Source organism: Capra hircus, chromosome 8 (assembly GCF_001704415.2).
Source record: "Capra hircus breed San Clemente chromosome 8, ASM170441v1, whole genome shotgun sequence".
NCBI classification, from domain to species: domain Eukaryota; kingdom Metazoa; phylum Chordata; class Mammalia; order Artiodactyla; family Bovidae; genus Capra; species Capra hircus.
Genome location: NC_030815.1, coordinates 88,857,593 through 88,884,842, shown reverse-complemented (window position 1 = coordinate 88,884,842; position 27,250 = coordinate 88,857,593). Strand labels below are relative to the sequence as shown.

General features: G+C 44.1%; 1 protein-coding gene across 2 annotated transcripts in view; it reads right to left on the bottom strand.

The window, feature by feature from the left end:
• Positions 672–27,250, bottom strand: part of SHC3 (SHC adaptor protein 3) — a 186,882-nt gene continuing 160,303 nt past the window's right edge. The window contains exon 12 of one of the 2 annotated variants that reach the window (XM_018052522.1): positions 672–4,467. In XM_018052522.1, coding sequence (XP_017908011.1) covers positions 4,339–4,467 — 129 coding nt within the window. In that variant the 3' untranslated portion in view covers positions 672–4,338. The remainder of the gene's footprint in view (positions 4,468–27,250) is intronic. The other variant, XM_018052523.1, reaches the window with a different exon arrangement.

Genomic DNA, 27,250 nt, shown 5'->3' with positions numbered 1-27,250 from the left:
TCTAATTTCCTCACTGAAAAATGGATCCTTCCAGCTGTGCTATCTGAAGACGCTCCCTCGTTTGCTGTCCTCTGAGGAGCAGGGACAGTTCCAGGTTTCTGACATGTGCCAGTAAAGTCATTTTTCCGCTTCTCTTTATTAAAACCAACTTAAAGTTTCACTACAGAACTTAAGAGTATTTTTCTGAAACCCAAGGTCAAGATCTGTCTGTGTCCTGCAGTTCCCAGGTGGCACTAGTGGTAAAGAACCCGCCCGCCTGCCAATGCAGGAGACATAAGAGACATGGGTTCAGCATCTGAGTTGGGAAGATCCCCTGGAGGAGGGTATGGCAACCCACTCCAGTATTCTTGCCTGGAGAATCCCACGGACAGAGGAGCCGGGCAGGCTATGTCCTTGGGGTTGCAAAGAGTAGCACACGACTGAACAACTTACACACACACAAGGTCAAGATTTTTCTGTGTCCTATAGTTACCTACTGGTAATCTTTCCAGTCTCCTTCGCATTTTCCACTAGGCTTCCACCATTCACAGGTGGTGCTAGTGGTAAAGAATCTGCCTGCCAATGCAGGAGACATAAGAAATGCAGGTTCGATCCCTGGGTCAGGAAGATCCCCCAGAGGAGGACATGGCAACCCATTCCAGTATTCTTGTCCATGGGATTCCATGGACAGAGGAACATGGCAGGCTACAGTCCATGGGATCCCCCAGAGTCAGACACGACTGAAGCGACTTGGCACGCATGCACACTGCCATTCACATAAAAGTATTTATGGCTGCTGTCCATATGTACTTGGACAGCAATAGAGCACAGATGTACACTTTGAGAGTGAAACATCCCAGAAAACAACTGTCCTTGGTGCTCACACACAGTCATCACCCCCACACCCTCTCAAGGTCAGGTGCAGCCCTGTGGTGCAGGTGGCGAGGCAGAGCTCAGAGAAACCCAGCAGCCAGCTCAAGGGCACGTGGCTCTCCATGCAGGAGCTGAGGTGGGCTGCCCAGGGAGCCTGGGATCCTGTGACTGGCCTTCAGGGGGTGACCGATTCGGGGAATTAAGGACCAGGATATTCGTTCCATTACGTAAGCATTTCTTACATAATGCTTCAGTGCTCCCTGAAAGGAGAGCTGCACTACAGGAAGGGGGCACTTCAGGACATGGGGCTGGACATGGAGCCAGGAGTCAAGACTGTCCTGGAGCACAGGGCTCTGTGGGGATGGGGCCTCACCAAGCGCTGCTCCATCCACCCTCCCAGCCTGAAACTAGGCCCTTCCCTTCACACACGGACCCCCAGGGAATTCTCCCCCTGCTTCTACTGTGAGCCTTCAGAGTATCCTTAGGAGTCAGGCCTCAAAGCTGGCTGAAACCAGTGACCAGCAGCCCCACAGGAAGCCCTGCAGACTCTCAGCAGGTGGGAATCGCTAGAAGGCACAGCTAATTCCCACAAGATGATGGGGGAGGGAGGAGCCGTCTCCAGGGCCACTTAGCAAGAGGGGCCATTTTAGGACTCGCCAGGTCCTCCCAGCAGACACAGGGGCCTGGGTAAAGTGGCAGGAGGGCCCACAAGAGGGACAGCCGGTCCTAGTACACTCCAGGGGCCCAGGATGGCCCTCACAGCGCGCAGTGACCACGCCCTGGGAGTCGGAGGCCCAGGAGCGCATGGTTGCGCTGGCGGGAGTTTGCCTCCGAAAAGCAGCGGAGCTGCAGCGCGGAGCTCAGGAAGCGCCTAAAGGAGCGGGAAAACAGCTCGCTGCCGCCAACCGCGTGAACTTGAGCAAGTGGGCACCACCCGAGCCTCAGTTTCACCATCCGTGTGTGAGGCTCCGTGATACCCGGCACGTGGCGCTTGAAGGAAGAGATGAGATGGCCTGGTGAGCTCTTACATGCTTTACAAAGGGGAGAAAACTAAGACCACAAAATCACTGCCATTTGCTGTGTCTCAAATCCGCTCCAGTGGCTACCGGGGTGCCGGTTTGTCCCACTGCCCCATGGGAGACAAGGTATAATCTGAACTTAAAAATACATATTTTAATTAACATTGAAACGATATTTGATCCCCCCATACTTTTAATTTTGTAAATTGATTCTCATGCCAAAAAACCCCAAAACCAAAAAAAACATATATTGCTTATCACCACTGAGATAAACACTAACTTCAGAGCAGAGAGCTACTAAAACTGCAGATTAGCATTTCTTGCACACCGGAGAGAAAAGAAGACACAGATCAAGTGTTCAGGGGCTCTCAGGTCTTCGCTCTTGTTTCCTTCTCCGCTTTGCCCTAAATGTGAATGTTTTGGCCTTAGCAGCGGAGAGTGCAAGACTGTTGAAAGAAGTCGTTTGATTCATGAATATGTGTGTACACTCGCATACAGAGAAGGATCGTGCCTCCCACAGAGGTCAGACATTTATGGACATCTCCAGGATGCAGGTATACATAAAGAATGCGGGGCAATTCTCACAGCCACCTTAAATCTGCATTGTCACAGGGGAGGAGCCCAACCCAGCTACTCAGCCCTTCCCCACTCAGCCCCTACTGCCTCTGGATAAGCTGGAACAGGTATCCCAATTGCACCTGAAAGCAGAACCAGTCCAGAAAGAGGCAGAGTTGGGGAGAGGGAGTGGTTCTAGATTAGTGTCAGACTCCCCACAAAGTTCCCATTCACGGCAGAACATTCTAGAAGATTGAAACCACTGTCAGCTTGGATTCATGGGGTAAAATTCCACAGAATGCTAATATGAAGCTCTGGACCTTCCCCAACCCATCCTCAACTGTCAGCTCTACCCCATTCTCCCATCCTGGCCAAGCATACCCCCTCAAAGTAGAAATAGGGTTCACACACAGTATTAGAACTTTGTGGAATTAGCGCTCGTCAGCGTTTTCAAAAATCTACTTTTTGCTCCTCATTCTGGAAGCATCAAATTTATTACTATTAAAGGCTAAGTGTATGTGGAGGGTCTTTCTGTTGCACTGATGAAGGGGGTGCTGCCCAAGAGGGGATTTTAACTGGACAAGAGCCAATGTCGTGGCACTAGTGGGAAGGTGCCATTGAATGAATAAATCTTTCTATCTTTTAAAAGTCATCAGCTGTTAAATCGCATGGAAATCTCAAGCCAGACATTTAGAAACATTGTCAAATTTCCTAAAACCAGAAGACCCAGTAGGAGATCAGAGCATTTGACCCTGAAGGAAGGAGCTGGGACAAAGTGCTGCCTGGGGCAGGTACCCTCTTCATGGAACAATTGGGAAACCTATCGTGGAAACAAACCAGACACTAGACCCACCCATCTGTCCAGAAGCAGGACTTCAAACTGATTCCCAAAGCTCCTGAGCCTGGTCCGTAGGTTTAGGCAAACCTTAATCATCCACAACCGAAGGAACGTCTCTGAGCACACGTGTTTGCACCCATATTCTGCGCAGGTCAAATGCATGCTTCCTCCTCTGCTGAATATAAAGGGGACAGGATTTCACGAGCCGGTACGGCAGCAGCCCATTGGCTGAGAGGATGTACACATCCCCGGCTACCCAATATCCCTGCACACACCCTCGTTTTGCCATTAAACTGATAAAAACAAAGGAAGCATTTACCTGTCAAGATCTTGATCCGTGAGGCTTATTTTGGGCCCTATTTGGCAGTGAAGTGAAACCCCAAGAACCCCTGGGCAACCAGGGTCATGGGAAAAGCATGCCTGTGCTCAGCACTACCTGAAACAGCTGGAACTGGAGTGACATCTGCTTTTAGCACAGCACCCCAAACTCTGGTGCTGGAAACCCCATGAACATGGGTGTGGTGCAGGCAGCCTGGGAGGCGTCACCAATGAGAAGGGACGGCCCTAAGGACCAGCACTTCAGAGCGCTTTGCATGCAGAGCACGGGCAGCATCTTGTCTTACTCTGTTACATCCCAAATGTTTAGTACTGACCCTCCTGCTGCTTCTATTCCCTGTATTGTGCTTAATAGGTAACACTTTCCCAGTGGAATTTCCCAGTGGAATGGGTCAGCTGAATTAACATTTTGCCTGGACAACTACAGTCAAACTTAGTTTTCATTAAAAACATACAGCACAGAACATTAGTCTTACATCTTTCTTAGTCTTAAAAAATATAAATATAGAGGGATAATTTGTACAGGATGTATAGGTATGTACACCTTTAATATGCTAATGAGAATTCTGAACAAGTTTATGAAACTTGCATCTTAGGGAAGCCTTCCTCCTAGGGCTTCTGAACAAAGCTCTGAGCCAATGGACAGCTGCCCAGGTTCCCGGGGCCCAATACCCATCTACTGGGAAGAACCAAGCCCTCTTGACCACAGGTGCAGTGTCGAACAGGGCAGCTGGCGGGTCATGGGTTCCTCTCCACTGGCTGCTGCAGGCAGAGCTCGCTCCCGGCAGAGACGATGGGCAGGCTGTTTTCCAGGTGGTGGTTGATGAGGTGGCTGATACTGTCAAAGATCCTGTCCTTTGTCCGGATCTGGGAGGGATGCACAAGGAAGGTTAGTACCACCCACAGTCAGAGAACAGAGAACATCCCTCCACACCAGGAGTCGAAACTGGAAGGGCAGGCTCCTTAGGCACCCGGGATCACCCTTCCAGAGATGGTGTCTGCCAAGTCCCTGGCTACTGTCACTGGCCAGTCAATTTAGTCAGCTCATTTGTCCACCCCTCTGGGACTAAACCGGCCAGTCAATTTAGTCAGCTCATTTGTCCACCCCTCTGGGACTAAACCAGCAGCAGCAGCTGGGACTAAACCATGCCCTCCCCAACCTTTAGCAACCAGGGACTGGTGAGCTCGCTCACCTGGTGCCAGCCTCCTCTCTCCTGCTCCCCTCCTACCCTCCTGGGACCCAGAAACCTCTGTCCCACACCACCCAGCAGTATCTACAGGCTCCAGAGCCCCTGCTACCTTTGGGCCTTTGGACAGTGGTCCCTGGCCCAGACTGTGCTTCTTCCACCTGGAAACCCAACTCAGCCTCCAGCTCAGCATTCTCAGGTTCCTTCCTTCCACACCTACTCTCCCCAGGCCACCCACCAGCATCCTGCCTGCCTGCCAGGAAGGAGTCCACGGCTGTGATGAGGGGCTTCAAGTTTCTACTGGAGGGTGACCCTAGCTGCGATGGAGGGGCAGTGCTGCAGTTCCTGGTCACTCAGTTCTGGAGCTGGGTATCGTGCCTGTCCATGAACTCCTCCTGAACAGATGAAGGCCTGAGATGGGGTGCAGGTCCCAGGAGGAGCTCTGTCTCCTTGCTTTGCTCACTGGGCCTGTGCTCTGGTCCCTGGAGGCCACCAGTCCCCCCCCACCACCCTGAGTCAGTGCACTCATAGGAGAGATCACACTTGAGAGAGGCAGTATGAAGTCTGGCCAGGAGCAGTCTCTCTTGCTTTGGATGCAGCCCTAGGGGCCTGCTCCTTTGAGAGGGAGGGAAGGTGGGGCAGGGAGTCGGTACCTCACTACATCCATGGATGCTCCAAGCCCATAGTTGGCCCTCACAATGTATCTGGGTTGCCTGGGTACTCCACTCTCTCTCCAGCCTCATTGCTCAGAACTTATCCCTCTCAGAGCAACCAGATCTCTCCCATTCCTACCTTGGGGACCTGAAGACACGTCCATTTTCCTTACTTGTGTCAATATTCTTTCCCCAAGTTCTTTTTTATTTTATTATATTGGAGTAAAATATATTCCAATATAAACAGTTGTAGTATCAATACAAATAGTTGATTTAAAGTATTGTGTTAGTTTCTGCTGTACAGCAAAGTGTATCAGTTATACATATACATGCGTGCATTGTGTGCTAAGTCACTTCAGTTGTGTTGGACGCTTTGCAAACCTATAGACTGTAGTCTTGTCTAACTCAATGAAACTATGAGCCATGCCATGTAGAGCCACCCAAAACGGACAGGTCATGGTGGAGAGTTCTGAAAAAATGTGGTCCGCTGAAAAAGGGAATGGCAAACCACATCAGTATTCTTGCCTTGAGAACCCCATGCACAGTATGAAAAAGCAAAAAGATAGGACACTGAAAGATGAACTCCACAGGTCAGTAGGTGCCCTATTAATATGCTACTGGAGATCAGTGGAGAAATAACTCCAGAAAGAATGAAGAGACAGAGCCAAAGCAATAACAATACCCAGTTGTGGATGTGACTGGTGATGGAAGTAAAGTCTGATGCTGCAAAGAGCAATATTGCAAAGGAACCTGGAATGTTAGGTCCATGAATCAAGGCAAATTGGAAGTGGTCAAACAGGAGATGGAAAGAGTGAACGTCAACATTCTAGGAATCAGCGAACTAAAATGGACTGGAATGGGTGAATTTAACTTAGATGACCATTATATCTACCACTGTGGGCAAGAATCCCTTAGAAGAAATGGAGTAGCCATCATAGTCAACAAAAGAGTCCAAGATGCAGTTAAGTTCAGTTCAGTCACTCAGTCGTGTCTGACTCTTTGTGACCCCATGAACTGTAGCATGCCAGGCCTCCCTGTCCATCACCAACTCCTGGAGTCCACCCAAACCCATGCCCATGGAGTCAGTAATGGCACCCAACCATCTCATCCTCTGTCGTCCCCTTCTCCTCCTGCCCTCAATTTTGCCCAGCATCAGGGTCTTCTCAAATGAGTCAGCTCTTCACGTCAGGTGGCCAAAGTATTGGAGTTTCAGCCTCAGCATCAGTCCTTCCAATGAAAACACAGGACTGATCTCCTTTAAGATGGACTTGTTGGCTCTCCTTGCAGTCCAAGGGACTCTCAAGAGTCTTTTCCAACACCACAGTTCAAAAGCATCAATTATTCAGAGCTCAGCTTTCTTTATAGTCCAACTCTCACATCCATACATGACCACTGGAAAAACCATAGCCTTGACTAGATGGATCTTTGTTGACAAAGTAATGTCTCTGCTTTTTAATATGCTGTCTAGATTGGTCATAACTTTGCTTCCAAGGAGTAAGCATCTTTTAATTTCATGGCTGTAGTCACCATCTGCAGTGATTTTGGAGCCCAGAAAAATTAAGTCAGCCACTGTTTCCACTGTTTCCCCATCTACTTGCCATGAAGTGATGGGATTGGATGCCATGATCTTCGTCTTCTGAATGTTGAGTTTTAAGCCAACTTTTTCACTCTCCTTTTTCACTTTCATCAAGAGGCTCTTTAGTTTTTCTTCACTTTCTGCCATAAGGGTGGTGTCATCTGCATATCTGAGGTTACTGATATTTCTCCCAGCAATCTTGATTCCAGCTTGTGCTTCCTCCAGCCCAGTGTTTCTCATGATGTACTCTACATAAAAGTTAAATAAGTAGGGTGACAATATACAGCCATGATGTACTCCTTTTCCTATTTGGAACCAGTCTGTTGTTCCATGTCCTTAGCTGCAATGTCAAAAATGACAGAATGATCTCTATTCATTTCCAAGGCAAACCATCCAATATCACAGTAATCCAAGTCTATGCCCCGACCAGTAATGCTGAAGAAGCTGAAGTTGAATGGTTCTGTGAAGATCTACAAGACCTTCTAGAACTAACATCCAAAAAAGATGTCCTTTTCATTATAGGGGACTGGAATGCAAAAGCAGGAAGTCAAGAAATATCTGGAGTAACAGCCAAATTTGGCCTTGGAATGAAGCTGGGCAAAGGCTAAGAGAGTTTTGCCAAGAGAACACACTGGTCATAGCAAACATCCTCTTCCAACAGCACAAGAGAAGACTCCTCACATGGACATCACCAGATGGTCAATACCAAAATCAGATTGATTATATTCTTTGCAGTCAAAGATGGAGAAGCTTTATACAGTTAGCAAACACAAGACCGGGAGCTAACTGTGGCTCAGATCATGAAATCCTTATTGCCAAATTCAGACTTAAATTGAAGAAAGTAGGGAAAATCACTAGACCATTTAGGTATGACCTACCTAAATCAAATCCCTTACGATTATACAGTGGAAGTGAGACATAGATTCAAGGGACTAGATCTGATAGACAGAGTGCCTGAAGAACTATGGACGGAGGTTCGTGACATTGTACAGGAGGCAGGGATCAAGACCATCTCCAAGAAAAAGAAATGAAAAAAGGCAAAATGGTTGTCTGGGGAGGCCTTACAAATAGCTGTGAAAAGAAGAGGAGCTAAAGGCAAAGGAGAAAAAGATAGATATACCTATTTGAATGCAGAGTTCCAAAGAATAGCAAGGAGAGATAAGAAAGCCTTCCTCAGTGATCAGTGCAAAGAAATAGAGGAAAACAATAGAATAGAATACAATAGAAACAATAAGAAAGACCAGAGATCTCTTCAAGAAAATTAGAGATACCAAGGGAACATTTCATGCAAATATGGGCACAATTAAGGACAGAAATGGTATGGACCTAACAGAAGCAGAAGATATTAAGAAGAGGTGGCAAGAATACACAGAAGAACTGTACAAAAAGATCTTCATGACCCAGATAATCATGATGGTATGATAACTCACCTAGAGCCAGTCATCCTGGAATGCGAAGTCAAGTGGGCCTTAGGAAGCATCACTACAAACAAAGCTAGTGGAGGTGATGGAATTCCAGTTGAGCTATTTCAAATCCTGAAAGATGATACTGTGAAAGCGCTGCACTCAATATGCCAGCAAATTTGGAAACCTTGGCAGTTGCCACAGGACTGGAAAAGATCAGTTTTCATTCCAATCCCAAAGAAAGGCAATGCCAAAGAATGTTCAAACTACTGCACAATTGCACTCATCTCATGCTAGCGAAGTTATGCTGAAAATTCTCCAAGCCAGGCTTCAACAGTACATGAACTGTGAACTTCCAGATGTTCAAGCTGGATTTAGAAAAGGCAGAGGAAACAGAGATCAAATTGCCAACATCTGTTGGATCATTGGAAAAGCAAGAGAGTTCCAAAAAGACACCTACTTCTGCTTTATTGACTATACCAAAGACTTTGACTGTGTGGATCACAACAAACTGTGGAAAATTCTGAAAGAGATGGGAATACCAGACCACCTGACCTGCCTCCTGAGAAATCCGTATGCAGGTCAGGAAGTAACAGTTGGAACTGGACATGGAACAACAGAATGGTTCCAAATGGGGAAAGGAGTCGTCAAGGCTGTATATTGTCACTCTGCTTATTTAACTTATGCAGGGTATATCATGAGAAATGCTGGACTGGATGAAGCTCAAGCTGGAATCAAGATTGGAATCAAGATATTTCTGGAAGAAATATCAATAACCTCAGATATGCAGATGACACCACCTTTATGGCAGAAAGCGAAGAAGAACTAAAGAGCCTCTTGATGAAAGTGAAAGAGGAGAGTGAAAAAGTTGGCTTAAAACTCAACATTCACAAAACTAAGATCATGGCATCTGGTCCCATCACTTCATGGCAAATAGATGGGGAAACAGGGGAAACAGTGGAAACACTGACAGACTTTATTTTGGTGGGCTCCAAAATCACTGTAGATGGTGACTTCAGCCATAAAATGAAAGATGCTTGCTTATTGGAGGAAAAGTTATGGCCAACCTAGACAGTATATTAAAAAGCAGAGACATTACTTTGCCAACAAGGTCCATCTCGTCAAAGCTATGATTTTTTTAGTAGTCATGTATGGATGTGAAGGTTGGACTATAAAGAGCTGAGCATTAAAGAATTGATGTTTTTGAACTGAGGTCTTGGTGGAGACTCTCGAGAGTCCCTTGAGTGCAAGGAGATCAAACCAGTCCATCAGGAAATCAGTCCTGAATATTCATTGAAAGGACTGATGCTGAAGCTGAAACTAATACTTTGGCCACCTGAAATGAAACACTGACTTATTTGAAAAGACCCTGATGCTGGGAAAGATTGAAGGTGGGAGGAGAAGAGAAAGACAGAGGATAAGATGGTTGGATGGCATCACCGACTCAATGGACATGAGTTTGAATAAACTCCAGGAGTTGGTGATGGACAGGGAGTCCTGGTGTGCTGCAGTCCATGAGGTCACAAAGAGTCAGACACAACTGAGCGACTGAATTGAACTGAACTGGACTGTAGTCTTCCAGGCTCCTCTGTCTATGGAGGCAAGAATACTGGAGGCAAGCACAAGAATACTCCAGGCAAGAATACTGGAGTGGGTTGTCACTCCCTCTTCCAGGAGATCCTCCCTATCCAAAGATCAAACCTGTGCCTCTTATATCTCCTGCATTAGCACACGGGTTCTTTACCACTAGTGCCACGTAGAATCCCATACATATACGTGTGTGTGTGTGTGTGTTGTTAGTCGCTCAGTCGTGTCCAACTCTTTGTGACACCATGGACTGTAGCCCGCCAGGCTACTCTGTCCATGGGATTGTCCCGACAAGGATACTGAAGTGGGTTGCCATTTCCTTGTCCAACATTGCATATATCCACTCTTTTATAGATTGTCTTCCTGTATAGGTCATTACAGAGTATGGAGTAGAGTTCCCTGCACTACACACTATGTTCTTAGTCATTATCCATTTTATATACAGTAGTGTGTATATGTCAGCCTCAACCTCCCAATTTATGCCTTCCCACTTTCCTCCCTGGTAACCGTAAGTTGGTTTTCTACATCTGTGACTCTATTTCTGTTTTGTAAATAAGTTTGTTTGAACCATTTTTTTATAAGTACATATAAGTGATATCTTATGATATTTCTCTTTCTTTGTCTGATACTTCACTCAATGTGACAATCTCTTGGGGAAAAACAATTCATCTTTCCCCAAGTTCTTAGTCTCACTCCCCTGCCATAATATGGTCACTCTTATCTCTTCCCCCTCCATCAACCCCAAAGACATGGGATGTCTTTCAGTCCTGTATCTCTGGGCCTTCAGTCCCATATCCCAGTCTTCCACTAACTCTATGCTCCAGATGTGGATATCAGAAGCCATCTGCTTCAGGTTTTAAACTTTTTTAAATGAAGATGTTTTCCTCTCCTGGGATCCAACTCTGCTATGAGGCCCCTCTCCACCCAACTCTGTAAGTATTGAAGGGGAAGAAACTTCCCAGTCAGGTCCCCTGACTCTTGGGCACTAAGCCTCAGTAAGGATGTAATCTGATGGGCACATTCAGAAAACAAAAACAAAAACAAAAACACCTTATGCAAGACTTTCTGGCATCTTTGCATCAAGGTTGTTTAATCCTCCTGGAGCTCCGTAGAATTCCCCACCCAGAAGGACCCCTGAGTGCATAACAGGCCCTTTTTAGGAGGATGAAGGCATCCAGGAGGTCAGCCTGAGCCTAGTACTGTCAGGGTGTTGCCTTTACATTGATTCCTTATTCCCACTTCTTAATGATTAACATTCATTTCTGTTCTAGGGCAATAGGGCAGATGCAGGATTTATGATGGGGAGGTGTCTGGGACAGTGGTCTAAACCTAGGCTCATGTTGGCATCACCTGAGGGGCTTTCCATAACTCCATGCCCAGGCCAGCTCCACCAGGAGCTTGGGGTGAGGCCTGGCCACTAGTATGTTTCATATTCCCTCCATGACTGCAACATGCTGCCCAAGCTGAGGACCACTGCTCAATGTTTTTGTAGTGCCTAGGATGGCCAGTATAAACATGCACACATGGAACCAAAGGCACACAGAAGGATAAGAAATATAAAGAAATAGTTTACTTCATTCCCATAAACACGTGCTGAAAGCCCATCTGGATTCTGCCCAGAGAACTTGCAGCCCATAGACTATCTGTGGGGCTGACCTGCCATGTGTTGGAAATGTCAAAGGCTGATTTTAAAAGCCCAGCAGCCAGACAAACTTAGGACAAACTCCTCCAGATGCATAAAGGATTTTGCTACAAAAATGACACAAGGAATGTTAACCCTAGAAAACTATGTGCGGCAGAGGATGAGACAGTTGGATGGCATCACCATGAGCATGAGCTTGAGCAAACTCCAGGAGATAATGAAGGACAGGGAAGCCTGGCATGCTGCAGTTCATGGAGTGGCAAAGAGCTGGACATGACTTAGTGACTGAACAACAAGGAGGATAGGCTAAAATATGCATGTATTGTAAAAGAAGAAAGATCTGAAATCAATCATCTAAACTTCCACCATAGGAAACTAGAAAAGCAAGAGCAATTTAAGTTCAAATAAGAGAGAGAAATAATAAAAATTAGAGCAGAAATCAATGAAATTGAAATAGGAAATCAGTATAGAAAATCAACGAGTCCAAAAGCTAGTTCTCTTAAAAGTTAAAATCAGTAAGCCTTTAACCAGGCTACCTAAGAGGAAAAGAAAGAAAACACAAATTACTCATATCAGAAGTGAAAGAAGGGTCATCACTACAGATCTCAGGAATATTAAAATAATAAAGGAATATTATAAGTAATGATGCTTTCCCACTATAAGTAGGAACAAGGGAAGGATGTCCCATTACATTACTCTTTTTCAACACTAAAATGGAAGTCCTAACTAATACAATAAGTCAAGAAAGGAAATACTTGAGAAGGAAAAAATAAAACTGGGTTTGCTCACAGATAATATGATTATCTATGAATAAACCTCAAAAAATCAACAGCAAAAACAACCAAAAAAAAAAGAACCCAACTTTCCTGGAATGAATACATGATTGCATCAAGGTTTCAGGATAAGAGGTTAATATACAAAAGCCAATTGCTTTTCTATATGTAAGCAATGAACAAGTTGAATTTGAAATTTAAAACAACACTATTTATATTCAGCTCAGTTCAGTTCAGTAGCTCAGTCGTGTCTGAATCTTTGCGACCCCATGAACCGCAGCATGCCAGGCCTCCCTGTCCATCACCAATTCCCAGAGTCCACCCAAACTCAAGTCCACCGAGTCGGTGATGCCATCCAACCATCTCATCCTCTGTCATCTCCTTCTCCTCCTGACCTCAGTCTTGCCCAGCATCAGGGTCTTTTCAAATGAGTCAGCTCTTCGCATGAGTGGCCAAAGTATTGGAGTTTCAGCTTCAACATCAGTCCTTCCAGTGAACACCCAGGACTGATCTCCTTTAGGATGGACTGGTTGGATCTCCTTGCATCCAAGGGACTCTCAAGAGTCTTCTCCAACACCAGAGTTCAAAAGCATCAATTCTTTAGTGCTCAGCTTTCCTACAGTCCAACTCTCACATCCATACATGACCACTGGAAAAACCACAGCCTTGACTAGACGGACCTTTGTTGGCAAACTAATGTCTCGGCTTTCAAGGGACGTGAATAACCAAAACAATCTCAAAAAAAGAAAAAGAACTAAGAAGACTCACACTTCCTGATTTCAAAACTCACTACAAAGTTACAGTAATCAAAACAATAAGATATTGGTTTAAAGATAGGCATATCGACCAACGGAATAAAATAGAGGGCCCAGAAAACAAAACCCCCACATATGTGGGCAAATTTTTTTGACTGGGAAGCCAAGGCCTTTGGCTATAGAAAGGACAGTTTTTTCAACAAATGTCTCTGGGAAAACTGGATATCCACATGCAAAAAAATAAAGCCACACCCTTAACCGACACAACATACAAAAACTAACTGAAAATGGATCTAAGACCAAAGTATAATGAAATACATCTCATAGCCATTGTGATGGCTATTATTAAAAAAAAAAAAAAAAAACAGAAAATAAGAAATGTTGGCAAAGATGTGTAGAAACTGGAACTCATACATACAATGGAATATTAGTTAACTTTAAAAAGGAAGGGAATTAGTACACATGCTACAGTGTGAATAAAACTTGAGGGCATTATATTAAGTGAAAGAAACCAACATAAAGAGACAAATACTGTATGAATCCAAGTATATGAGGTACTTGTTGTTTAGTTGCTAAGTCATTCCCAACTCTTGAGACACCATGGACTGTCTGTGGGATTTTCCTGACAAGAATACTGGATTGGGTTGCCATTTCCTTCTCCAGGGGATCTTCCTGACCCAGGAATCAAACCCAAAGTTCCTGCCACGTCTCCTGCATTGCAGATGGGTTCTCTACCACTGAGTCACTGGAGAAGCCCATGAGGTACTTGGAGTAGTCAAAATCATAGACAGAGAAAGTAAAGTGGTGAAGGCCAGGGGCTCTGAGATGGGAATGAGTGAGTGAGTGAACGTCGCTCAGTCGTGTTTGACTCTTTGTAACCCCATGGACTATACAGTCCATGGAATTCTCCAGGCCAGAATACTGGAGTGAGTAGCCTTTCCATTCTCCAGGGGATCTTCCAAACCCAAGGATCAAACCCAGGTCTCCTGCATTGCAGGCAGGAGTTATTGCTTAACGAGTATAAAGTTTCAGTGTTGCAAGACAAAAAGAGTTCTGAAGGTAGCTGGTGGTGATGGTTGTATATCTATATGAACATACTTAATATCACTGTACACTCAAAAATGGTTAAGATGGTAAATTTTACACTATATATATTTTGCCACAATAAAAAAAAATGAAGGGAAAAAATGAGCAAAAGATCTGAACAAACATTTCTCCAAAGAAGATACCCAAATGGCCAATAAGCACATGAAAGGGTGCTTAACATCAAGAGTCATCAAGGAAAATGCAAATTAAAACCACAATCAGTTCAGTTCAGTTCAGTCACTCAGTCGTGTCCAACTCTTTGCGACCCCATGAATCGCAGCACGCCAGGCCTCTCTGTCCATCACCAACTCCCGGAGATCACTCAGACTCACGTCCATCGAGTCAGTGATGCCATCCAGCCATCTCATCCTCTGTCGTCCCCTTCTCCTCCTGCCCCCAATCCCTCCCAGCATCAAAGTCTTTTCCAATGAGTCAACTCTTCGTATGAGGTGGCCAAAGTACTGGACTTTCAGCTTTAGCATCCGTCCTTCCAAAGAAATCCCAGGGCTGATCTCCTTCAGAATGGACTGGTTGGATCTCCTTGCAGTCCAAGGGACTCTCAAGAGTCTTCTCCAACACCACAGTTCAAAAGCATCAATTCTTCGGGGCTCAGCCTTCTTTACAGTCCAACTCTCATATCCATACATGACCACTGGAAAAACCATAGCCTTGACTAGACGGACCTTAGTCAGCAAAGTAATGTCTCTGCTTTTGAATATGCTATCTAGGTTGGTCATAACTTTTCTTCCAAGGAGTAAGCATCTTTTAATTTCATGGCTGCAATCACCATCGGCAGTGATTTTGGAGCCCCTCAAAATAAAGTCTGACACTGTTTCCACTGTTTCTCCATCTATTTCCCATGGAGTGATGGGACCGGATGCCATGATCTTTGTTTTCTGAATGTTGAGCTTTAAGCCAACTTTTTCACTCTCCTCTTTCACTTTCATCAAGAGGCTTTTTAGTTCCTCTTCACTCTGCTATAAGGGTGGTGTTATCTGCATATCTGAGGTGATTGATATTTTTCCCAGCAATCTTGATTCCAGCTTGTGTTTCTTCCAGTCCAGCGTTTCTCATGATGTATTCTGCATAGAAGTTAAATAAGCAGGGTGACAATATACAGCCTTAATGTACTCCTTTTCCTATTTGGAACCAGTCTGGTATACCACTTTATATCCACTAATATTCTCAAATTTAAAAGTCAGATAATAACAACTGTTGGTGATGACACAGAGAAATTAGAACCCTTATACACTGCTTAATGATGCAGCTGCTTTGGAAAATTGTCTGGCATTTCAAGTGGCTATTTATAAAGTTACCGTTTGACATACTAATTCAACTCCTAGGTATATATCCAAGGTAAATGAAATATATGTCCATTCAGAAACTTTTATATAATGTTTACAGTGGCATTATTCACAACTGCCAACTGCCCATCAACAGATTAATCATAAATAAAATGTGGTATATTCATAAATGGAGTATTATTCATCCATAAAAAGGAAGTGCTAACACATGTTACAGCATAGATAAGCCTTTAAAACATTATGCTAAGTGAAAAAAATTAGTCACAAAAGTGTACATGTTGTATGATTCTGTTCATATGAAAATCCAGAATGGGATAATCTACAGAGACAGAAAACTGCTGAGTGATTCCTAATGCTGGAGAATGGGAGACTAGAAGGGTGAGAGCTAAATGGTACAGCATGAAATTACAAAATGGACTGTGATGATGGATGCACATATCTGTGAATATACTAAAAACCACTGAATCATACACTTTAAATGGGTGTTATGTAAATTATATCCCAATAAGGCTGTTTTTAAAGATCTCTGTGTCCACCAGTTCACAGAAAATACAGGAGGCAAGAAACAAGTGAAATAACACCACAAGGGAACAAGGACCCAAATCATAATGTACCCAAATCATAATGTGCCCAAATCATAATGTACCCAAATCATAATGTACCCAAATCATAATGTACCCAAATCATAATGCGGGATATTTTACAGACAAATGTCTAATTCCTCAAATAAATCAAGGGGGATTTAATTCCTCAAATAAATCAAGAGGGAGGCAGAAAGAAAGTTGCAACAGAGAGAACCATAAGAGACATAACGAAATGCATTATGCAGATCATCTATCAATTTTGATTCCAACAAACTTACTATAAAAAGAACATCTTTAAGATAATCAGGAAAATTTCAATATGTTCCATAATTATTTTTGGTTTTGTTGGTATAACGATGATATGTTATTGTTGCAGCATCCTTATTGGTAGAGATTCCTGCAGAAGTTACAGGAGAAATGACAAGGGGCCCAGAATTTGCTATGAATTACTTTGAAAATTTCCTCCTTCCCCTTCCTTTCTTCTCCTTTTCCTTCCTAAAAGAACAATCAGTCCAAAAGCCAAGAAGATAGGTCTCGGTGCTATGGGGTCATGTAGTCACAATGGCCCCACATGGCATCTTGGAGTGTTAGCAGAGTGGAAATGCCCATGGGATGGATGGATGGGCTGGCGCAGGGTTACAGAGACATCCGTGCCAGGGAGAAGGTTGGTCAGTGCAGTATGGTGGTCAGAGCCAAGGAGGGGGAGGGTGTGTATGTAGGAGGGTAGAGTGGCGCAGGCATCGGAGCATGAGCAAGGTGAGGAGGGAATCACGTGGAGAACGGTTGGGGCGGGAAGTCCGAGTCAAGGCTGGGTGAGGAAGGTTTCCACACACAGTAGGGGCAGCAGCCGTGATGGGTGATGTATCACATACAAAGGAGTTCATCAAATAGGTTAAATTGTTGAGAATAATGGGAGTCAGGTTCCTCATTGTTGGAGAAGGGAGTTGAAGACAGAGAAAAGGAAAAAAGTAAAAATGAACCCTGTGATTGTAGCTTGAAATTAGAAGAATTTTTGTGAACGCCTGGTTTCCAATTCTCTGGTGGCTCAGATGGCAAAGAATCTGCCTGCAATGCAGGAGGCCCGGGTTCAGCCCTGGGGTGGAGAAGATCCCCTGGAAAAGGGAATGGCTACCCACTTAAGTGTTCTCAGCTGGAGAATCCCATGGAGAGAGGAGCCAGGTGGCTACAATACACATGGTCGCAAAGAGTCGGACACAGCTGAGCAACTAATGCTTCACTTTCACAGATAGATATAAAAATAGATATGGAAATAAGTGTGTGTGTGTGTGTGTGTGTGTGTGTGTGTGTACAGTGTCTGCCCATTTAGAGGGTCTGGTAGCAGCAACACCCCACCAGCAATGAGCACATGCAATGCCCAGATCTTGGTCTCTGAAGGAACCAGAGCAGAGTTCATTTGGAGAAGTGGGTAACTGCAGGACTCTGCCAGGTGGCCGAGGTTTATCACTTTGCATCAGAAGAAAGAAGATGCTGAAAGATAAAGACATATCAAAAGGACATAGAAGCCAGCTTGAAGAAGCATCAAAATGAATACAATAACTAAGTGTAACCTGTCGGATGGCATCACCAACTCAATGGACATGAGTTTGAGCAAGCTCCAGGAGATGGTGAAGGACAGGGAAGCCTGGCGTGCTGCAGTCCATGGGGTCGCAGAGTCCGACACGACTGAGTGACTGAACAACAACAAATAGCCCACTGAATAAAACAGGAAACTAGAAATCCACAACAGCAAAAATAAATCAGTGATTAGATGGGAAGTTTGATCATGAAGAGGGAAGTTATGTAGTTTTCAAAGTACCTCCCCCAATGTTAACTCAAGGGAAAGGAGAGGGTCTGCTATGGGGAGGCATGCCGACACCTCCTCGGTGAAACAGTCCAGGTGAACACTCACCAGCAGTCAGCATCTCCCCAGCAGGATGCAGTGATACAGCGAGTAGTGTTTCTCTGATAGTTCATCCAAGATGCATAAGCTGACTCCAATAATGAGGACACATCAGAGGAACCTGAACTGAGAACTGTTCTAGGTTGAAGGAGGCTAAATAGACATCACCGCTGAACGCAGCACATGATTCTGAACTGGATCCTTTCAGGACAAAGGACACTCCTGGGACAACAAAAGGCTCTGGAGGATGAGCTGGTGGTGATGCAGCAGGATAAAGGTCTGATTCATTCGGGTGTCTGTACCATGGTTAGGCAGAATTGTTAGCAGGAATTCACACTCAAGTACTCTCAGGGGTGATGAAATATCTGAGCAGTTGACTTTCAAATGATTCCAGAGAAGAAAGTTTTTGTATACTGTGCTTCCAAAAGATACTCCAAAAAAAATTAATGGTGTGAGATACAGGTGAAATGACATTAGAACAATATTGGTCATTTTTGCAGCCATTAATAAGTACTTGGGAATTCACTAGGCCACTTTCTTTGCTCTGGTACATTAAAGAAAAATGTGAAGCCAGTGCTGACAGAAGACAGATGGAGGAAGAAGGGGGAGAAAAGAAAGGACCTTCAGGGTGCCCAGTCTGCCTGGGGCAGGGGACGAAGTTGTGAGACACCGGTCCTTACACTGATAGACCTGGAGAGAGCCTCGGTAGATTGCAAGGCACAAAAACAAGCACTAGAAAAACTAAAATACTTGTCAAAAAATTAAACAGGTAGCAAAAATGAGGTAGACCAAAGAGTGTTCACAGGGAACATCAAGAAACAATGTCTTGAAATTTTAAACTACTGAATCAAGCACTCTTCAAAGAACTTGAAAGAGAATCCATTGGCAGAGCCTGTCTCTCTCAGAATTGGAAACAAGGTAAGGAGGAAGGAGGGGGCCTATTGGTCTTCATTAAACCCTTTCTGCCTTTTTTGTTCATATCTGGGGACACGACGTTGACAGAAAGTTAAAAGACAGATTGTTGAGATGAACTTGTCAGTCAAGCACTTTTCATGCTTCCTTACATTTCTCCACCTCTCTTGGAGTCAGGTGGGGATTAATGGACCATGAGCTGAGTGACATGTGTAGCTTCCCCAGTGAGGCCACTGATCTTCCTCCATCCCTCTCTTCTCCATGGTGACAAGGCAGACCCAGGAGATGGACGAGCCTGCATCCCTGAGCCACCCAAGGAAGGACTGGAGAGGCTAGGGAGCCACAGACACCAGCTTGGTGTGAGTGGGAACAGAAGCTCTGCTGGATTAAATCACTTTCAACCAGAATTCACCTGTTATTTGTTAAGGCAGCACAGTCTAGACTGACTGGTAAAAAGGGAATTTAAAAATAATAACATGGCTTTATTAAGTGGAGGGATTGGGAGAAGGCTTTGTGTTTTCTTAATTACACTAAGAAGAAAGTAACAACCTAATAAATGTGAATGTTGGATGGCTGTTGTGGTTTGGTGATTGTATGAAAGCAAAAGCCCCTATGTGCTCTCAAACCTGTTATAACCTGAGACCACGTTAACAAACAACCTGAGATCACATTAATGAAGCCCACAGAACAACCAGTCATGTGTGACAGCAGCTTGTTCAAATGTAAGCACGCTCGCTGCCCACCACACTTTGCTGGCCCTTCAAGGCCAACGTGATGAATCAGTGATAAATGACTCAGGGAATAATTTTAGACACAGAGCGCTGACTAAATGTTTCTGAAAGATGTTGAAAAGATTTTTTTTAAAAAGTGCACCAGATGCCATCTCTGAGGCTGTTCCTACAGACCAACTCATGGGCCTATTTCCAGCTGGTATTTTCAAGGGTCGGTAACTACCCAGGAGCTCAGAAGCCCAGCCACAACCATCCCCGTCACCCGTTATCAGTGCCCCCAGGAGCCTTGAACAATCAGTGCACAGTGGGGAGGCACATAGGTTGATATACTCGGGGGTAAATTTAGACGCAGAACTGTTTTGCATCCTTATTTTTCTGAGTAATCTGTTCTGCCAAGTTTTCCCCTTTATAGTCTGGGACCAACCAATTACCATGAAAATCAGATGAATAAATATTGAAGAGAATGTGTTCATCGTCTATTTTCGTGTCCTCACAGCAAGCAAGCGACATTATATTTTTAATTAAGTCTTTGATTTCCATTTTCCCTTTCAACTAAAGCTGTCCTCCATAGGATCAATTAAGCTAGATAATCAGATCCAATGAAAAGCCCCCCAAAAGAACAGTTATTAGTAGGTGTGATTCACACATTTTCCCAACCATACTGCAAATTTCTGCTCCAAAATTAAAGTTGTAGAGACAACCCAGTGTGGGGTGTTTGGGGCTTGCTCAGACATCTGGTCTAACTTATCTCCTTCTTACCCCCTGCATTATCTCTATACTGGTTTGTGAATGTATAATATATTAGTAGTACATATCTTTTCATAAATCATCCTTTTGTCTATAAAGACTGAGTGACCAAAACATAATAATAATAATACTCATCTTTGATCTATAAGAGGGTATAATTTAGCTAAATTTTAATTTTTTAAAAAATTCCTAAAATTTTCAACCAAAATATTTATATTATCAGAATTGCTTATTTTCCTCTCCTATTTACTTAGAGATAACTACAATAAATTTCATAGGTATTCAATGCAGATGGAAAGAACTCTGGACTGAGTCTGTGTAGAAAACTTATTTGTGAACCCAGGTTGCCTTCTTGGGTCCTCAGTTCCTAACCTGCAAAGGTCTGAGGTTGCTTTATGTATTCAGTTATCCAGTGCTTACTGAACACCACTTATGTGCCAGGCCCTGTTCTGCTGCTGCTGCTGCTGCTGCTAAGTCGCTTCAGTCATGTCCGACTCTGTGCGACCCCATAGACGGCAGCCCACCAGGCTCCCCCGTCCCTGGGATTCTCCAGGCAAGAACACTGGAGTGGGTTGCCATTTCTTTCTCCAATGCATGAAAGTGAAAAGTGAAAGTAAAGTCGCTCAGTCGTGTCCGACTCTTCGTGACCCCATGGATTGCAGCCTACCAGTCTCCTCCGTCCATGGGATTTTCCAGGCAAGAGTACTGGAGTGGGGTGCCATTGCCTTCTCCAGGGGATCTTCCCACCACAGGGACTGAACTGACTGAACCCACGTCTCCTGCATTGGCAGGCCGATTTTTTACTGCTGAGCCACTAGGGAAGCCCTATTGTCTAGCTGGGGAAGCTAAATAATAAATTAGCAAATAAGAGTGCTTGTTTGTGGTAAGTGCTTAAGGGTAAGAATAAATCTGGGTAAAGAAGAAGCAGTTATACAAAGTATTCTATATGAGATAAAATGGTTGGGGGAGGAGGTTTCTCTGATTTGGAGTAAACCTAGATCATTGTAAGAGGTGAGTATAACCCCATAATCTTGACATCGCTTGATGAACACACAACCAAAGGAAGTAAAGATGATGAAGACAGATTTCTCTTATGAACAGCACCTGAAAAAATTCTAAAGGAAATCTTCAGACTCCAAATCCAAATCCATGATTACTATGTCATAGACCAAGCAGAGTATACCAGGATGAAACATCAGAAAAATCTACCTGTGTAATTCCCCAGACAAATGGACTTTAGGGGAAACAAATCATGGTATTATCTCAAAAGCTGTTGAAGAAACATTTGATAAAGTTCAATACCTATACATGATAAAAGTATTGGGTAATTAACATAGATGTTAATGAGAGCAGAGATTATCCTTCCAACTTGTCATGGACCTATACCAGGGGCCAAAATCAATATCTGGATTAGTAGTCCTTCAGTACACATTTGTTGAATGAAAAATGAGTGAATGAATGAATCCTTTAGGCTGATTAGAACATCTACAAAAGCTTTCATCATCCTTAAGGGAGAAAGTGAAAGTCACTCAGTCTTGTCTGATTCTTTGCGACCCCATGGACTGTAGCCCACCAGGCTCGTCTGTCCATGAAATTCTCCAGGCAATAACACTGGAGTGGGAAGCCGTTCCCTTCTCCAGGGGATCTTCCCAACCCACGGATTAAACCCGGGCCTTCTGCATTGCAAGCAGATTCTTTACTGTCTGAGCCACCACAAAAGCCCGCATGGCAACCCACTCCAGTACTCCTGCCTGGAAAATCCCATGGACGGAGCGTTGTAGGCTACAATCCGCGGGGTCGCAAAGAGTCTGACATGACTGAGCGACTCTACTTTCTTTCCAAGTTGGAAACTGCACAAGGGCGCCCCCTCCTGGCCAATGCTCAAAGAGTCCCTGGTCAGCTCAGCACTACCCTGTGAGGTCTAGGATTTGGAGGACAAGAAGGAAAAACTGTCAACGCTTGCAATGGCATGACCACTGGTCCAGTAAAACTACGACAGTCAGAAAAATTTCCAGAATCAAGATCACACTACCTTCCTCTCCCTGCAGCAATAACTATTGAGAAGAAGTAATCAAAAATAACATATCACTTAAAACAAGCACTAAAACAAGGCACCCACGGAAGTAACCTGATAAAGGAAACAGAACTTTCTGGAGAGAATTTTAAAATTCTAACAAAAGATATCTTAGCACTAAATAAGTGGAGACATGCCATGTTCATGGAGGTGATGATTTACTATTAAAAAATGTCAGCTCTCCTCAAATTAATCTACAAATTCAGCACAAGTCCTCTCAAAATCCCAGCATATATTTTTGGTGACTTGGTAAACTGAATCTAAACTCAGAACAAAGAATAAAGGTCTGAGAATATCTAAGACAACTTATGAAAAGGAGATTCAAGAGGAAGGACCCACGCCACCAGATACTAGGATAGTTCAAAGCCGTGATGACTAAAGTAGTATGGAATATGCACAAGGCAGAGAACAGAACAGAACAGAACAAACCCACAGAACAGAACTGAGAGTCCAGAAATGGACCCACGACACAGAGCACTTAGTGTGTGTTAGAAGGAGCATCAGCACCACAGAGAAAAGGTGAGTTCTTCGGTAAATAGTGATGGGAAAATGGACTCACTACGTGGTGATTTTTTAGACGTTGGGTCCTTCTCTTACATCATCTTCTAAAGTAACTTCAGTTGGGCTTGAAAGGCAGATGTGAAAGATAAAACCACGAAGCCAATAGGAGAAAATACAGAAGGAAGATGCAGTATACCTGTGATTGGTAGGTGAGAAATCTTTTAAAACTACAAACCATAAAGGGGAAAATTAATGGATTTAGCTATATTCCCAGAAAAGAAAAAAAAATACTTTTATTTGATGAAGAAGGTCACAGACAAAATTATCTGAGAGGTGAAGACGTGGGAGAGTACATATGGACATTCTATGACTGGAGAAAACTCCAGAAAGCCCAATAAGAAAATTAAAGGGGAAATATGGGGGAAAGATAGGAATACACAATTTACAAAGAAACCTGTTAAAATGCAATCAAAGAACTGTATGGCAAACAATAAGACATCTCTCCACTCCCCCACCCCCATCATATTAGCATAATTAGAGAGAGAAGAGGCAGATGAGGGACCTTCATCCTCTGCCACTGTGTATGTCGATAACCCTAGCCATTCTGGAAGTAAATGCAACCCCACAGTGACATTACATGTATATGCATTCCGCAATCAAAAATTCCACTCTTGGGATAGGCCCAAGAGAGACCGTACCAGGTGCAGGGGGAAACACGTGCAAGGTTTGCAGCACCTTCAGGTTTTTAATCCTTCACAAAAGAGCCCTGGAAGTGATGTGTAGACTGTGTATCCAGTGAGCCCCAGATGGCCCACCCAAGTAACACTTCATCACGCAGAGGCATCACTGACAGATCTCAAAAACAAGTATCGAAGGGGAAAAGAGAGAAATGATTTGGGGTACAATATCATGTTTGTGAATTTCCAAAACACGGAAGCACAAAATATGTATTTTCCCTGGTATGTATATATGTGAGAAAAAAAATCCATACAACCAAGGCAAGTGGATTGGAAGGCTATAAATTACATTTATGGGGCGTGGTTGCCCAGGTGGAAGGGAAAGAGGAGATGCAGAAGTCTAGGGAGCCTAGGTAGGCAGGCAGCCAAGTCCAGACACCTGAGGCAAAGCATCATCCCTAACACACACAGTTCAGCTGTATCCAAGTTCAACTGAAGACTGTCTTCATCCCTACCTGTCAATCAAAAAATGCAACATCTCTCATACAGAACAGACTTGTGGTTTCCAAGAGAGGGAGGGAATCGGGGAGGGAAGGACTGGGAGTCTGAGATTAGCAGATGCAAACTATTATACAGAGGCAGGATAACAACAAGGTTCTACTGTATAGCACAGGGAACTATATCCAATGTCCTGTGATAAAGCACAATGGAAAAGAACATATATATATATATATATATGTCTGTAAGTATATATATATGTCTGTAAGTATAACTGAGTCACTTCTGTACAGCAAAAATTAACACATTATAAATCAACCATACTTCAACAACATTTTTAAAAATACAACATCCTTTACTATTGAGACAACTCTACCTGCTGCATGCATTGTTCTCACTGGATAAAAGATTTTAAACAACAATCCTGGAATTTACTCAATATTTAGGTTAGTGTTCAGTTCAGTTCAGTCGCTCAGTCGTGTCCTACTCCTTGCGACCCCATGAATCGCAGCACACCAGGCCTCCCTGTCCATCACCAACTCCCGGAGTTCACTCAGACTCACGTCCATCGAGTCACTGATGCCATCCAGCCATCTCATCCTCTGTCGTTCCCTTCTCCTCCTGCCCACAATCCCTCCCAGCATCAGAGTCTTTTCCAATGAGTCAACGCTTCGCATGAGGTGGCCAAAGTACTGGAGTTTCAGCTTCAGTATCATTCCCTCCAAAGAAATCCCAGGGCTGATCTCCTTCAGAATGGACTGGTTGGATCTCCTTGCAGTCCAAGGGACTCTCAAGAGCCTTCTCCAACACCACAGTTCAAAAGCATCAATTCTTTGGTGTTCAACCTTCTTCACAGTCCAACTCTTATATCCACACATGACCACAGGAAAAACCATAGCCTTGACTAGACAGACCTTAGTCAGCAAAGTAATGTCTCTGCTTTTGAATATGCTATCTAGGTTGGTCATAACTTTTCTTCCAAGGAGTAAGCATCTTTTAACTTCATGGCTGCAATCATCATCTGCAGTGATTTTGGAGCCCCAAAAAATAAAGTCTGACACTGTTTCCCCATCTATTTCCCATGAAGTGATGGGACCAGATGCCATGATCTTACTTTTCTGAATGTTGAGCTTTAAGCCAACTTTTTCGCTCTCCTCTTTCACTTTCATCAAGAGGCTTTTAAGCTCCTCTTCACTTTCTGCCATAAGGGTGGTGTCATCTGCATATCTGAGGTGATTGATATTTCTCCCGGCAATCTTGATTCTAGCTTGTGCTTCTTCCAGCCCAGTGTTTCTCATGATGTACTCTGCATAGAAGTTAAATAAGCAGGTGACAGTATACAGCCTTGATGTACTCCTTTTCCTATTTGGAACCAGTCTATTGTTCCATGTCCAGTTCTAACTGTTGCTTCCTGACCTGCATGTAGGTTTCTCAAGAGGCAGGTAAAGTGCTCTGGTTTCCCCATCTCTTTCAGAATTTTCCACAGTTTATCGTGATCCACACAGTCAAAGGCTTTGGTATAGTCAATAAAGCAGAAATAGATGTTTTTCTGGAACTCTCTTGCTTTTTCGTTAATCCAGAGGATGTTGGCAACTTGATCTCTGGTTCCTCTGCCTTTTCTAAAACCAGCTTGAACATCAGGAAGTTCACGGTTCATGTATTGCTGAAGCCTGGCTTGGAGAATTTTGAGCATTACTTTACTAGAGTGTGAGATGAGTGCAATTGTGCAGTAGTTTGAGCATTCTCTGGCATTGCCTTTCTTTCGGATTGGAATGAAAACTGACCTTTTCCAGTCCTGTGGCCACTGCTGAGTTTTAAACTTAGTAATTCTAGGACTATGCCAGGGTGAAATCAAATTTGTTTACTTACTGGAAGATGGGGTATTTAGTCAACCCTACAGAATTATTCATGGGAAGTAGATGGGGAAACAGTGGAAACAGTGTCAGACTTAATATTTTTGGGCTCCAAAATCACTGCAGATGGTGATTGCGGCCATGAAATTAAAAGACACTTACTCCTTGGAAGGAAAGTTAAGACCAACCTAGATGGTATATTAAAAAGCAGAGACATTACTTTGCCAACAAAGATCCATCTAGTCAAGGCTATGGTTTTTCAAGTAGTCACGTATGGATGTGAGAGTTGGACTGTGAAGAAAGCTGAGCACCGAAGAAATGATGCTTTTGAACTGTGGTGTTGGAGAAGACTCTTGAGAGTCCCTTGGACTGCGAGGAGATCCAACCAGTCCATTCTGAAGGAGATCAGTCCTGGGTGTTCTTTGGAAGGACTGATGCTGAAGCTGAAACTCCAGTACTTTCGCCACCTCATGCGAAGAGCTGACTCATTGGAAAAGACTCTGATGCTGGGAGGGATTGTGGGCAGGAGGAGAAGGGGTGACAGAGGATGAGATGGCTGGATGGCATCACTGACTCGATGGACGTGAGTCTGAGTGAACTCCGGGAGTTGGTGATGGACAGGGAGGCCTGGTGTGCTGCGATTCATGGGGTCACAAAGAGTCGGACATGACTGAGCGACTGAACTGAACTGAACAGAATTATTCAGACACAATCGTTCTGCTAGGAAGAGCCAAAAAGCCAAACTCACTGTCATGAGCTATTACTTCTCTGGGGGGGAAGGGGAGACAATTAATAGGAGGCTTACCTCCTGCTCTGTCACATTTTACAACCTGCAAATAAAATCTTGTGGTTCAACTTGTAGAGAAATTTGCGGTGAGTATCAAAAGCCCAGGAACCCTGCACTTGCGAACAAAGATTCACTATGAATGTGTTTGGAAGGGAAACTCTCACAGTTTTTGTCATCACTTTTAAAGAACACGAGAATTAAGGCTTTCTACCTGGGCTCTGGTGAATTTCCAAGTCTTATACATTGCATGGGGCTCTAATCATAGGCTCTAGTAATCTGACTCTGGCCTGAAAATAAGTCCTCTGGGCCTGGTCTCCAGGGTCCCAGAGGAGTGACTGTCAGGACTCAGCAGGCGTATGTTGGCAGAGAAGGGAAAGTGGTCCCCAGTGCAGTGACCTAGGGGAGACTGCTGGGGGGAGT